Source organism: Calidris pugnax, unplaced genomic scaffold, assembly GCF_001431845.1.
Source record: "Calidris pugnax isolate Ruff unplaced genomic scaffold, ASM143184v1 scaffold147, whole genome shotgun sequence".
Classification (NCBI taxonomy): Eukaryota; Metazoa; Chordata; class Aves; order Charadriiformes; family Scolopacidae; genus Calidris; species Calidris pugnax.
In genome coordinates this window covers 4,176,990-4,190,824 of record NW_015092359.1, presented here as the reverse complement: position 1 = coordinate 4,190,824, position 13,835 = coordinate 4,176,990, and the positions used below count along the sequence as shown (strand labels likewise).

The 13,835-nt window shown below is 54.8% G+C and overlaps 2 protein-coding genes across 2 annotated transcripts in view; both read right to left on the bottom strand.

Moving 5' to 3' along the window:
• PYGB (phosphorylase, glycogen; brain) overlaps positions 1–6,670 on the bottom strand; it is a 22,983-nt gene extending 16,313 nt beyond the window's left edge. The window contains exons 1-2 of the mRNA XM_014962419.1: positions 6,346–6,670; positions 2,818–2,919 (exon numbers count right to left, since the gene is read on the bottom strand). Coding sequence (XP_014817905.1) covers positions 2,818–2,919; positions 6,346–6,588 — 345 coding nt within the window. The 5' untranslated portion in view covers positions 6,589–6,670. The remainder of the gene's footprint in view (positions 1–2,817; positions 2,920–6,345) is intronic.
• Positions 6,671–7,735: 1,065 nt separating this feature from the next.
• On the bottom strand, positions 7,736–12,766 carry LOC106900415 (ectonucleoside triphosphate diphosphohydrolase 6-like). Its single transcript, XM_014962478.1, has 7 exons — positions 12,523–12,766; positions 12,070–12,171; positions 11,482–11,622; positions 10,650–10,706; positions 9,365–9,477; positions 9,017–9,118; positions 7,736–8,893 (listed from the first exon to the last, which is right to left on the bottom strand). Exons 1-6 carry the CDS (start codon positions 12,566–12,568, stop codon positions 9,029–9,031), a joined length of 549 nt encoding a protein of 182 aa, XP_014817964.1. The 5' UTR covers positions 12,569–12,766; the 3' UTR covers positions 7,736–8,893; positions 9,017–9,028.
• Between the last annotated feature and the right edge of the window lie 1,069 nt (positions 12,767–13,835).

Here is a 13,835-nt window from a genome sequence, read left to right as displayed (position 1 = left end):
CAAATTACATTCCTTGCCTCAAAGGAGACACCGGGAAAACGCCAGCAGCCACCAGCCCCCCCCCCCCCCCCCCCCCCCCCCCCCCCCCCTCCTCTCCCCACCAAACAGCTCACCAGCCTCTGGTCCCACGGCAGCCCAATTAACTGGAAAACAATTTAGCCCATCATCAAACATCGCCTTCCCATGAACTAGGTTTCCTTAGAGACCGCAAACAAAACACTGGTCTCCTGGCAGCCCCTCAAGGCCAAGAGGCCCTTCCACCAAACTTGCCGCTGGAGACAGGATGGCGAGCGGCCAAGTCGGCGTGGAAGGGACCGCCGAGTCCTGCCCGGGTACCCTCCTCACCCCTCTGCTCGTGCCCGCCCCGTCCTTGAGGAAGGGGATGACCCGGCTGTGCTTTCCTGCATCCTGCCACCGAGATCCTTGGCCAGAGCCCACGGCTGGAAGCGGTTGTTTCCTCTCCTGCATCTCTTGGGCCATTTGTTCTCTGGCCTGTCGCTGCTGCCCGGATGAAGGTAATAGCAAGGACTCTCCAGGAGTCAAGAGACACTGCCTCTTGGAGGGCAGGGGTAATCCCACCTCGGTGCTGGAGAGAGGGACACAGCCAAACCGCTTTCCCCGCACTTCAGTGGTCTCCAAACACAAGCCGGGAAAGCCTCACGCACAGCATTGATGGGGGTCACGAAAACTGAGGGGAATTCTCTCCACATAAGTGGTGTTCCTCAGGAGTCGGTACTGGGACCAGCGCTGTTCAGCATCTTTGTTGGAGACATGGACAGTGGGATTGAGTGCACCCTCAGCAAGTTTGCTGATGACACCAAGCTGTGTGGCGCGGTTGACACGCTGGAGGGAAGGGATGCCATCCAGAGGGACCTGGGCAGGCTGGAGAGGTGGGCTCGTGCAAATCGCATGAAGTTCAACCAAGCCAAGTGCAAGGTCCTGCACCTGGGACGTGGCAATCCCAGGCACAAATACAGGTTGGATGGAGAATGGCTGGAGAGCAGCCCTGAGGAGAAGGACTTGGGGGTGTTGGTGGACAAGAAGCTCACCATGAGCCGGCAGTGCGCACTGGCAGCCCAGAAAGCCAACCCCATCCTGGGCTGCATCAAGAGAAGTGTGGCCAGCAGGGCCAGGGAGGGGATTCTACCCCTCTGCTCTGCGCTGGTGAGACCCCACCTGGAGCTCTGTGTCCAGCTCTGGAGGCCTCAACACAGGAAGGACATGGACCTGTTGGAACGGGGCCACAAAGATGATCAGAGGGATGGAGCACCTCTGCTGTGAGGACAGGCTGAGAGAGCTGGGGTTGTTCAGCCTGGAGAAGAGGAGGCTCCAGGGAGACCTTCGAGCAGCCTTCCAAGATCTGAAGGAGCTCCAGGAGAGCTGGGGAGGGACTCTTTGTCAGGAAGTGCAGTGACAGGACAAGGGGGAATGGTTTTAAATTGGAAGAGGGGAGATTTAGATGAGATACCAGAAAGAAATTCTTTGCTGTGAGGGTGGTGAGGCACTGGAAGAGGTTGCCCAGAGAAGCTGTGGCTGCCCCATCCCTGGAGGGGTTCAAGGCCAGGCTCGATGGGGCTTGGAGCAACCTGCTCTGGTGGGAGGTGTCCCTGCCCAGGGCAGGGGGTTTGGACCTTGATGATCTTTAAGGTCCCTTCCAACTCTGACCATTCTGTGATTCTTCAGTGACAGAGCCATGCTGGCTATGAAACCTCCCATCCCAACTGGCCCCCAGCCATGACGAGCTCCTCATATCGGAGGCTACAGACAGCAAAGCCTCCAAGCCATGCTGGCTATGAAACCTCCCATCCCAGCTGGCCCCCAGCCATGACGAGCTCCACATATCGGAGGCTACAGACAGCGAAGCCTCTGCTCACACATCAGGCCAAATGAGCACGTGGAAAAGGGACTTGAGGATCCTGCCTGAAAAAAAAAGCAGCCTGCCCTCCGAGGCACAATACCTCAGAGAGGAAACGTGTCAGGTCCCTCCCTGGAAATCCCTTCCCGTCTCTTGGCAGGGAAAGTCCTGGCCAGGATGTTTCACCTGCAATCGTAGCACCTCATTTTGAGAGGCGGTGACAGAGCCCAGCTTCTGCTAGAAAGTGTCATATGGTTTCAGTCCGGTCAGGAGAGGGAGAAGAGGAGGAGGGAAATCAAGCTTTTGGGCGAGAAAGCCCCAAAACTCATACTCTATCAAAAAAGGTCACCATCCTGCTGCAGAGGTGGCCGCAAGCCTGAGGAACCACGACCTCACCTTTGTGATTGCCTCAGTACTCAGCTGTGGTTTTTTTCAGTTTGAACTAATCTGATGACATTTTCATTCAAGCAAACGATACCTCCCCTTTTCTTCCTTCCCAACAGTGCACTTTTATCTGGTGGTGCTTGGGTATCTGCACGCACCAGCTGTAATGTGGTGTTTTGGTGCTCCAGCTTCCCCTTCTGGCCCAGCCTCCCCCATTAGACTACATCTCCCATGATGGGCCATCATCTTTGCTAGTAACAGAAAGCTATTTGCAGCCTGGGACTCTCTAGTCTTTTGGGATCCTGGGTGTTCCTTTCTGGATGCTCTTCCGGAGTTTCACCAGCCACTGCATGAAAACGGTGGTTTGAGAAAACCACACTCCCAACTCTCAAGCAACCCCAAGGTCCCCCCATGGTCTTCACTAGGGGGATGCAAATGCTAACAGAGAGCCAAAGCCTCGCTTTGTTGAGTCAAAATAACACATCCTGAGGAGGAAGCCCTGAGAAATAAGGATACCCAGCCCTCCACGTGGAGAAATCTGACCAGTTCCTCAGGGTGGGGGTGCCCCAAGACTTCACCTGGTAAATGGCTTCGTCGCAAGCGTTCTGCAGGCCCAGGTTCACCATGGTGTTCTGGAGGGTACGGCCCATGTAGAACTCCAGGGACAGGTAGTAGATGCGCTGGGGAGGCAAAGCAAGACGCTGACGGGCAGCACGGCACTGGGCTTTCACCCAAGCGGCTTCAAATCAAGAGCAGCCCCCCAAGTGCTTTCCAGAGACGGGGACATCTTTCCCAAACCCTTGGCTCCCCAACACCAGGCCGGGCGGTTTTGTTTGTCAGGAGGCTCTGGCGCGGGACGCCGGCCAACCCTCCGCGGCGCCGTCCCCCTGCCAACAGCCTTCTATAGAAAAAAAACTCGCTGCCTCTTAAGTGTTTCCCTAATTAACCCGGGGCAAGAATTATCTAGGATCCTGAATGGTATATTTATACACCATCAGGCTGGGTGGAGGAGATGCTTAATGCCGGGCTTTTAAATATTCCCCCCACCCCTCCCCAGGCCCCCCACAAGCCGGCCCCATCCTGCTAAGTGATTTTCCAGCCCGGGTTCTCCTGTTTTCCCCGCGCAGGCATCATCGCCCCGTTGAAGAGAACAACTGTCCCAGGGGTGACAGGGTTCCCGGCACAACTGTGCTCCACGGTGACCTTCCAAGTTTCCAGAGGGAGCCCGTGCCTGTGTGGAGAATGCTAATGGCAGCCCGTGTGGAGGAGGAGGAGGAGGAGGAGCAGGCTCCGCAAACTTTTGCCCTCGCTCCAGATTTATCGCTCCAGATATTTTTTTTTTTATAAATAAACGGTTTTTTTTTTTTATTTATTTTTTTTTTTTTTAAGGGAGCAACAGCCCGGCTTTAAATCACGCTGCCCCTTGAATCTCTCTCCTTCGTGGCTGGGATGTCTCCCCGCCAGCCTCGGGACACGCTAAGCAGTGGGATTACCCGCTCTGCCCCCTCCGCTGGGAGGCTGAAAGGGTCCGTCCGCTCCCTGGGGCTCCTCAGAAAGACTGAAAAACATCCCATGGTGTCAGAAATACTCTGCTCCCTCCAGTCTTCCACGGGGACGGGCTTCTACTGAAAAATCTAAGCACGGGGGAAAGTAACCAGACCCATTCCAAAGGGCCCCGGTGGCCCTTACGGGATCCGTACAATCCCTTCCGTTAGCGCAGCCCCGCGGATCAGAGCGCATTTGTGTGAGGACGGATAAAAGGGAGAAGAGAGCCCCGTGTTAACTCCCAGCGTGGGGGCAGCCATCCCGGGGCGAAAGTGTAGTTCGCTTCGTGTGTCAAGGCAATATTCATAACCCCGAGAAAAGAGCTGACTCGGGAGGGCAGCTGCCTGCACGCTGGCAAGGTGTGTGCCTTTTCCAGTACACACCTGCCCTCTGGGGCTGTCCAGCTAAGTGCTCGAGTGAGTCTTAATTCAAAAGGATTAGGGCTAAGTAATGTCCTGCAGCCCCCAACACCTCCCAGCATCGCCCTCCTGACTCGACAAACGGGGAGGAGAGGAGGGAGCGAGCCCTCACTCTGGTCCAGAAGGTACAAGAGCCTCCGAGTCCCCCAGGAATCACCAGCTCCCTGGGGTTTGGTGACCTGGGAGAGCTCGTCGGGTTTGTACGGGGCAAAAAAAACCTCCTCTCCAGCCTCAAAGCCGAGCTGCCTGCAGGCTCCGCAGGAGAGGAGCCAGGACATGGCTGTGCTGGGGCATGTGCCGAGACGTGGAGGTGATGATGCCTGCGAGGGACACCACCGCAGTGGCGTGAGGGCAGGACGTGGCCATGGTATGACTCGACAAACGGGGAGGAGAGGAGGGAGCGAGCCCTCACTCTGGTCCAGAAGGTACAAGAGCCTCCGAGTCCCCCAGGAATCACCAGCTCCCTGGGGTTTGGTGACCTGGGAGAGCTCGTCGGGTTTGTACGGGGCAAAAAAAACCTCCTCTCCAGCCTCAAAGCCGAGCTGCCTGCAGGCTCCGCAGGAGAGGAGCCAGGACATGGCTGTGCTGGGGCCCTGGGGTTTGGTGACCTGGGAGAGCTCGTCGGGTTTGTACGGGGCAAAAAAAACCTCCTCTCCAGCCTCAAAGCCGAGCTGCCTGCAGGCTCCGCAGGAGAGGAGCCAGGACATGGCTGTGCTGGGGCATGTGCCGAGACGTGGAGGTGATGATGCCCGGGAGGGACACCACCGCAGTGGCGTGAGTGCAGGACGTGGCCGTGGTGAAGCGTGCAGAGGAGCTGGCAGCAGCAAGGCCCGTGTGAGGACACGCTCACAGGAGGACCAGAGGCGCTGCGACGAGGTGCAGAGGGTCCCAGTCTTGGGGATGCCGGGGGCAGGGGGGGACACATGGCTGCAGCATGGGACAGGGCCACAAAGAAGCTTGTGGGGATACAGCCATGGCAAGCTACATGAGGAACATGGCGATGCCCACGGGGACACAGCCGTGGCAAGATGTGTGCAAGGGACGTGACTGGGGTAGGGCCCATGGGGACGGTGTGTGCAAGGGACATGGCCATGGTGATGCCCACAGGGACATGGCCACCGTGAGGTGCAGAGAGGGACAGAGCCGTGGCAATGCCCATGAGGACGCAGCCCCAGCAAAATGCATGAGAGGGATATGGCCACGGCCACGGGGATGAAGCCACGGTAAGGTGCACAAGGCACAAGGCCACAGCTGTGGTGATGCCCAAAGGGACGTGGCCATGATGAGGTGCACGTGAGGCACGTGACCATGGGGACGCCCACGGGGACGAAGACACGATGAGCTGCATGAGGGACACAGCCGTGGCTGTGGTGATGCCCAAGGGGACATGGCCATGGCTGTGGTGATGCCCAAGGGGACACAGCCGTGGCCGTGGTGATGCCCAAGGGGATATGGCCGTGGCCGTGGTGATGCCCAAGGGGATGTGGCCTTGGCGAGGTGCATGAGGGACGTGGCCTCGGCTGTGGTGATGCCTAAGGGGACACGGCCATGGCTGTGGTAATACCCAAGGGGATGTGGCCATGGCGGGGTGCATGAGGGACACAGCCGTGGCGAGGGGCCACAGCTGTGGTGGACACAGCCATAGTGAGATGCACATGGCCGTGGCCGTGGTGATGCCCAAGGGGATGTGGCCTTGGCGAGGTGCATGAGGGACGTGGCCATGGCTGTGGTGATGCCTAAGGGGACACGGCCATGGCTGTGGTAATACCCAAGGGGATGTGGCCATGGCGAGGTGCATGAGGGACACAGCCATGGCGAGGGGCCACAGCTGTGGTGGACACAGCCATGGCGAGAGGCATGGCCGTGGGGATGCCCCACGGGCCACGTCCAAAGTGACACCCGCTGAGGGGAGGGGGGACACGGAGACACCCGCGAGGCGAGGGGCCACAGCTGTGGTGGACACAGCCATAGTGAGATGCACGGCCGTGGGGATGCCCCACGGGCCACGTCCGCAGTGACACCCGCTGAGGGGGGACACGGAGACACCCGCAGGGCCCTCGGGGAAGGCCCCCTGTCCCCATCCCCGTTCCCCCGGGGCCCAGCTCTGGCTTGGCCTGGGCGGGGGGGGGAATGATGTCTCACCTTGGGGTCCTTCTCGTAGTAGTGCTGCTGGGTGCGGATCCATCGCCCCACCAGGTGGTCCCGCACGGTGTGGGCCAGGGCGAAGTAGTAGTCGCGGGGGGTGGCGACGTTGCGGTCCTTGACCAGGGTGAAGTGGAGGTGGCGGTTGAAGCTCTTGCGCACCTCCGCCACGTCCCCCAGCCCCGCGATCCCCCGCACGCTGATCTGCTTCCGACGCTCCCCATCGCTCAGAGGCGCCGCCATCCCGCCGCCGCCGCCTCCACCACCCCACCGGCTCCTCCGGCACCGGCTCCTCCGGCTCCGGCTCCTCCGCCGCCTCCCCTGGCTCTGCCAGGGGATGGGGATGGTGTGAGGGGACAGGGATGGTGTGAGGGGACGGGGATGGTGTGAGGGGACAGGGATGGTGTGAGGGGACGGGGATGGTGTGAGGGGAGAGGGATGGTGTGAGGGGATGGGGATAGCACAGGGGGTTGGGATGGTTTGTGGGGACAGGGATGGTGTCTGGGGCTGTGACGGTGTGAGGGGATGGGAGTGACGTGAGGGGAGAGGGGTGGCGTGGGTGCCTGGGATGATTTGGGGGGGATGGGGATGGCATGGGGGGACAGGGATGGTTTGAGGGGACAGGGGTGGCATCAGGGGACAGGGATGGTGTGAGGGGACAGGGATGGTTTGAGGGGACAGGGGTGGCATGGGGGGACAGGGATGGTTGAGGGAATGTGGGGAGTGAGGAACTGTAGAGACGCGCTGCGGAGCAAGAGCTCGGCAGGTGTTCTTGCAGTGATGGGAAGGAAGCCTTGAGAACAGTAAGACGATGTCTTTATATGGCAGTATTTGTGTGGTATGAAATCTAGTGAGGAAAATAACAGATAATAATGTTTGGATAACACAGGGGCACGAACACTTCTATGTAGCCAATTGTATTGCTTATAACGGCGTGTGGACAGGCCCCACGACCTATCTGTGTAGAGAGCTCAGTGCGTGGTAAGAAGAGAGAAACTATATATGCTGTAAAAATAAAACATTAAACGTCTTCGCTTCATTACTTGGCGGAGTCTGTGCCCTTATTTGCCACAAGGGGATGGGGATGGTGTGAGGGGACAGGGATGGTATAAAGGGGACAGGGATGGTGTGTAGGGACCCAGATGGTGTGTGGGGATGGATGGGGATAGCACAGGGGCCTGGGACGGAGTGTGGGGACGGGGATGGTTTGTGGGGACAAGGGTGGCATGTGGGGCCGTGACAGTGTGAGGGGGTGGGAATGGCTTGAGGCGACAGGGATGGTGTGGGGGACTGACAGCATGAGGGGACAGGGATGGCATCAGAACACATCATTTCTCAACCCACCCACCCTGCAGGCTCTGGCGCTAAAAGCCACACCAGTGCCAGTGCATTTTTGTTTTAAATTGGGGTTTTATTGTCAGCACAGCGGGGTTCAAGTGTCCCCTGTAGGCTCAGCTGCAGAGGCAGCAGCCATGCAGCACCACATGCCACTGTGCCACCTCTCGCTGCCCTGGGGAAGGGGACCAGGCTGTGGCCACCAACCCACAAGTCGCGGCACGCACCACTGGCTCTTTTGCATCCCCCAAAAGACCACTGGGGTCCTCTCTAAACATCCACACAAATACATCATGATTCCACACGTAGATTACAAACAGTGCAGCATGTCCTCTCCAGCTCCCACTGCCCCCGAGATCCCTTCCAAGCCGGCGGACAGGACTCTGCTGGAGTGGTGCATAGCAGCTACCCGGCCACGGCTCGCTGTGACCACAATACATTCATTTTTCAAAGTGAGATGCGTCTGCAGGAAGCCGGCACCCAAACCAACCACCTAAATCCATCCATCCCGAGCCCTGCATCCACCTTGCCAGGGCACAAACGCCTGTGAGGTCCAAACGAGCCGCGTCGGGGGTTTATTTTTGTGCCCCTGCCTCGTTCATCGATCTTAGCCCAATCCATCAGAGCTGTCAAACCCATCGTCAGCCCTCTACCCAACTCCCAGGCCTTTCTCCTCCAAATCTGGCAAATCTGACGTCATCTTCCACCACCCATGTCTCCCAACGGCCAGGGAACCAACATCAGGGTGTAAGCTTTAACCCTACGGGGCGTAGGGGGCCCCAATTCCTGCCTCCGAGTCCGTATCCAGTTTCTGGAGAGCCCCCGAGCTTTGCAGAAATCAGGGCTGAGGCTTCCACTGGGCATTTCGACGCTGCTGCCTCACACACGCACACAAAGTTCACCTTCAAACACGGAAGTAGTAAAATAAAACTCGTCACGGGCAAAAAATGCTGACAAACAGGAAAAAAAACCACCCTGAGGTCAGGACGGTAAAGAGTTCCTTTCTGGAGTGACCATTTCCTACAGCGACTTCGGCACAGCACAAGCTCACAGTATGGGCACATTCCGAAAAAAAAAAAGGTGTGTTTTTCTCATAGAGATCATAGATGTCCTGCAGGCTCCTGGTTTTCCTTCAACGATGATCAAACTTCACATCAAGCCAACTGCAGATGCCGTCAAATCAAGGCTTCCTCTATAGAGGCTGCCCTCTGCACTGTAAAAAAGAGCTAGTGATGGAGGGGACTCGGCAGAGGGTGGGAGGCAAGGGGCCAAAAGCAGGCCCTTCAACAGATTCTCCCACGTTGGGCTTCCAAAAACCAATATTCCCCAAAGTTACCTTCAAGGAGCTTCAGTACTGCAGTCTGTTGAGCGAGTCGATGTAATGAAAAGTGGCTCCCAACGCCCAGCTCGTTTCCACATTGTTAATTTTCCGGGCAAGCTGTGTGTGTGTGTGGGGGGGGAAACAAAAAAGTTAAAACACAATTCTTTGGGAGAAGGAGAAACCCACGAGGTGAATACAGTGCTGAAGGTTATCACAACTAGTTATCACCACCGTGGGGACAGTGTCCCCCTCCAGTCACAGAGCAAGAAGGCAAATCAAGGACCGAGCTACTGGCGATGACAACTGCAGCCTCAGCACCCTCCCTCCCGCCCGCTCTCCCCAGCCATCCATTCTGTGCCTCACCTTAAAGACCTGGCTCTTGGGGAAGCCCAGCTCTTGCAGGAGGAAGGTGATGTATGTGAGGTCCATGCAGAGAAAAGGGCTGCTTCCGGGGCTGATTTCCATGGTCTTACACACTAAGGAGAGAGAAAACAGTGCCTGAGTGCGCGCTGCGGGCTCAGGCCCAGCATCAGCCCAGCTTCGAAGAACCTCACGTGGTTTTTTGAACAGGAATCCATCAAACACCTTGTCAGCTGAGTTGTGCAGTGGTGGAACCTGTTACAACGGAGTTGAAATCACACACACACACACTCAAACACCTTGTCAGCTGAGTTGTGCAGTGGTGGAACCTGTTGAAATCACACACACACACATGTTAGCAGAAGCAGAAAAGCTTTGGCACGCTGGAAGGAAGATCAAGGCGTTATGTCGCTCCCGAGACAGCTGAGTTTCTTGTAATTCTCCAGGAAAGGATGAAAAGGGCCTCCTCCAACTTTTCTTCCTTCTATCTACTTCAAGCCTTTAAAAATTCGAGCAACCTCAGGCGTCTTTCTGTTTCTCAAGCATAAGCACTCAACAGACGTTGACAAAACCAAAGGGGAAAAAAAACCCCAACAAATCCAAAAGAAAAGACAAACAAAATAAATCCCGCTTCCTTTCTGAGGATGAACTACCCAAATGGTAGTCCAGAAATCAGGACTGCAACAATCGTTCATTCATTCATAAAGTTGACTGAGAAGCCCCGTGTCATTTCAATCAAAGCCTGAGTTTGTGATGTTAAGAAAAGCCTGTTTACATTTGTAAATCTGCACAGGCAGTTCTCTGTGCGGCCGATGAAGCGAAAAGCTACGAACCGGTTTTCCCTCTTTGCTGATTAACAATCAAGCACATGAACAAATCCTGAGACAAAAAAAACACAAAAAATAAACCCGACTAGAACAGGTTATTCTAACAGGGTGAGAACCCCCCCATCGACTTGGAAAGCATGATTTCAGGACAACTGTTAACTGGCAAGTTTATTAGTAATTCTTGAGAGAGTTTTGAAATATAAGTGTTATAAGATGTGTCTTAACATGGGCTGCAAAAGCAAGAATCAATACAAAAAATAGTTGAGATTTTCAGAAATAAGTAGAACTATTGGTGAGATGCTATGGAGAGAGGTGCTCTGGAGTGGTGCTCAGTAACTTAAAACAAAAAAAAACTTTACTTAAAACAAAAAAAATCAGGCTTCTTAGCATGGCACACATTTGCCACCTGGGTCTGAATTTACACAAAATTACTGGTGTGTGTTCGATTGGATTTTACTCACCGTATTTAGCTGCGATTTCAAAGTCACCAACAGTTAAGCTTCCTCCTTTTTCTTTGTCTGAAAGCAAAAAAAGAAAAAAAACCAAGTGTTCTTTTATGTTTTTTGTATAAAGGCAATTGTAACTTCAAGTCTTAAAAGCTGTTTGGAAATCAAACCTCGAGCCACTGAAATCAGTGATAAAAGTCACACTTGCTTTAAAGGTGAACGAGCAACGAACCTTTAAAAGAGTCTTAATATAGATTGAAAAGTGGTGTTTTATGAAGAACTTTTAGCCTCGTTTCCTAGAGAAACATAATTGTACAGATTCTTCCACCTTGTCCCCACGTCTGTGCTGCCCTGCCCTGTGATGCCTGAACGCAGTTAACGCCTTTGACCAGGTCTGACAGGGCAGCGGTGCTCTGATTTATTTGATTTCATTAAATTTGAAATTATTCAGAAAGCAAAGTGGCTGAGGAGGGAGGGTATGTTTGTCCCAACTAGCCTGAGATCTCCTCACCGGCCTAAAAAAGGTCGGTGAAGGAAAACGCACCACCCAAGAAATTTGTTTATTGTTATGAGGCCTTTTTTTTTTCTATTTTGGATTGCAGAGTTAATCAGACACCAACGATTTCTGAACTGCGGGCAGTTTGTTTAAAAAACATTACCAGAAGCTGCAGTCCCTTCTCTACAGAAATTAAACAGCATCCAATACCTACTTGAGACCAACGCTGTGCAGCAGTGGAACAAAGGGCTAAATTTCCCCGCAGCTTAGCAAAGCAGCCTGACGTGTACAAGTGTTGTATTTCTTCCACAACTTGTGGTTTAGAATGAAATAAAGCAGGAGCAAACGTACCTATGAGACCAACCTCTGCCGCACGGTCGTAGTAGTAGGAGAAAGTGTAAAAATCCAAGTCCTTCACTTCCTCAGCTTTATGGACTTTTTTGTACAGCATCTTTGCCACTTTGTTAGAACAGGACTCATACAGAGGCTCACCTAAAAGAAGGCAAAGAAACCCAGAGAATTAAATATACACACCATTTACCTAGGAGCTGGCAGGAAACAGGCTCCCTTTTGCACAACAGCACTTTATAAGCTCTTCACAGACAACTAAAAGTTGCATCTTCCAGTGGCAAGACTCAACCACCCTGAGGTTGGGACGAAGAATGCGATAGATCAGAGATGGACACCACCACCCGAGGCAGAAGGATTTTGCAAGACCTGTTTGGGGATTGCCCAGCTCCACCTGTGTTACTACCAGCTTTACTGACTGGACAGACGGACACCACGGCACAAGAGGGAAGAGCTGCAGAATCTCTTCAACGGCACGGCAGGAGGAGCCAGACAGAACAGTAAACAGAGACTCCAGCGTCTCTCTGCAAGATCATTTAACTCTGCTAATGGCATGCTGGCCTAGATAGGAAGAGTGATAAATCACTATACCTGCCTTCTGTCCTTTAATTTTGTACACTATCTCTGCATGTTGCCATTCAGATTTGAAGCCAGGTGGTAAACAAGGGCTGACCAATTCCTCCCCTTCTCCTACTGCAGAAGTAAACCAAAGCCACATTAGGGAAAAGCACAAGGAGTTAATTGCAGATCCCTCACCGCCCCCCAGCCCTGCTCCATCCTGTCCCACAGCCCCAGAGAGGCACCTCCAAGCCCCGGTCATGGCTCAGATGTCCCCTGCCCCACCAGGGCTGGCAAGAATGCAGGCCTCCTGGGATCTAGCAGTGTCACCTCCCGCATTCATCTCAAATGCACCCAGCTATGGTGACAGGAGTCCACATACCACTCAGGAGCCCAGTGGGAAGGGGACAGATGACTCCTCCCCCCACAACAGGGCCTACGTACCCTACGCTCAGAGCCAAGGCTTGAGGAGCGGCCATAACTTACAGGGTTTTCCCTCAACTCCTCCTAAAATGGCGAGCCTTGCTGACATCAGCCCGAGTCCCAGGTAACTGCAAAGGGATAAAAGCCTCCGTGAACAACAAACATCCTTCCCCTGATACTCCCACCGACAACTCGGCCGGGGACACGCCAAATCTCCTCGACGTGGTCCCAGCGAAACGGCTGGTGTCAGCAGCTGACACACGTCAGGGGAACAGTGTGACAACCCACTCTCACGTCACCCTTACCCAGAAGGACAATCTGTCTTTGAAAAAGCACAGGCAATAGCTGCCAAGGGTAACCTGGCTCTTGAAGAACCGGGAACGCGGAAGGCATTCCCCTAACGTTTCCTCTACCCTCCTCAAAAGGGGATGGTGTGAGGGGACAGGGATGGTGTGAGGGGACGGGGATGGTGTGAGGGGACAGGGATGGTGTGAGGGGACGGGGATGGTGTGAGGGGAGAGGGATGGTGTGAGGGGATGGGGATAGCACAGGGGGTTGGGATGGTTTGTGGGGACAGGGATGGTGTCTGGGGCTGTGACGGTGTGAGGGGATGGGAGTGACGTGAGGGGAGAGGGGTGGCGTGGGTGCCTGGGATGATTTGGGGGGGATGGGGATGGCATGGGGGGACAGGGATGGTTTGAGGGGACAGGGGTGGCATCAGGGGACAGGGATGGTGTGAGGGGACAGGGATGGTTTGAGGGGACAGGGGTGGCATGGGGGGACAGGGATGGTTGAGGGAATGTGGGGAGTGAGGAACTGTAGAGACGCGCTGCGGAGCAAGAGCTCGGCAGGTGTTCTTGCAGTGATGGGAAGGAAGCCTTGAGAACAGTAAGACGATGTCTTTATATGGCAGTATTTGTGTGGTATGAAATCTAGTGAGGAAAATAACAGATAATAATGTTTGGATAACACAGGGGCACGAACACTTCTATGTAGCCAATTGTATTGCTTATAACGGCGTGTGGACAGGCCCCACGACCTATCTGTGTAGAGAGCTCAGTGCGTGGTAAGAAGAGAGAAACTATATATGCTGTAAAAATAAAACATTAAACGTCTTCGCTTCATTACTTGGCGGAGTCTGTGCCCTTATTTGCCACAAGGGGATGGGGATGGTGTGAGGGGACAGGGATGGTATAAAGGGGACAGGGATGGTGTGTAGGGACCCAGATGGTGTGTGGGGATGGATGGGGATAGCACAGGGGCCTGGGACGGAGTGTGGGGACGGGGATGGTTTGTGGGGACAAGGGTGGCATGTGGGGCCGTGACAGTGTGAGGGGGTGGGAATGGCTTGAGGCGACAGGGATGGTGTGGGGGAC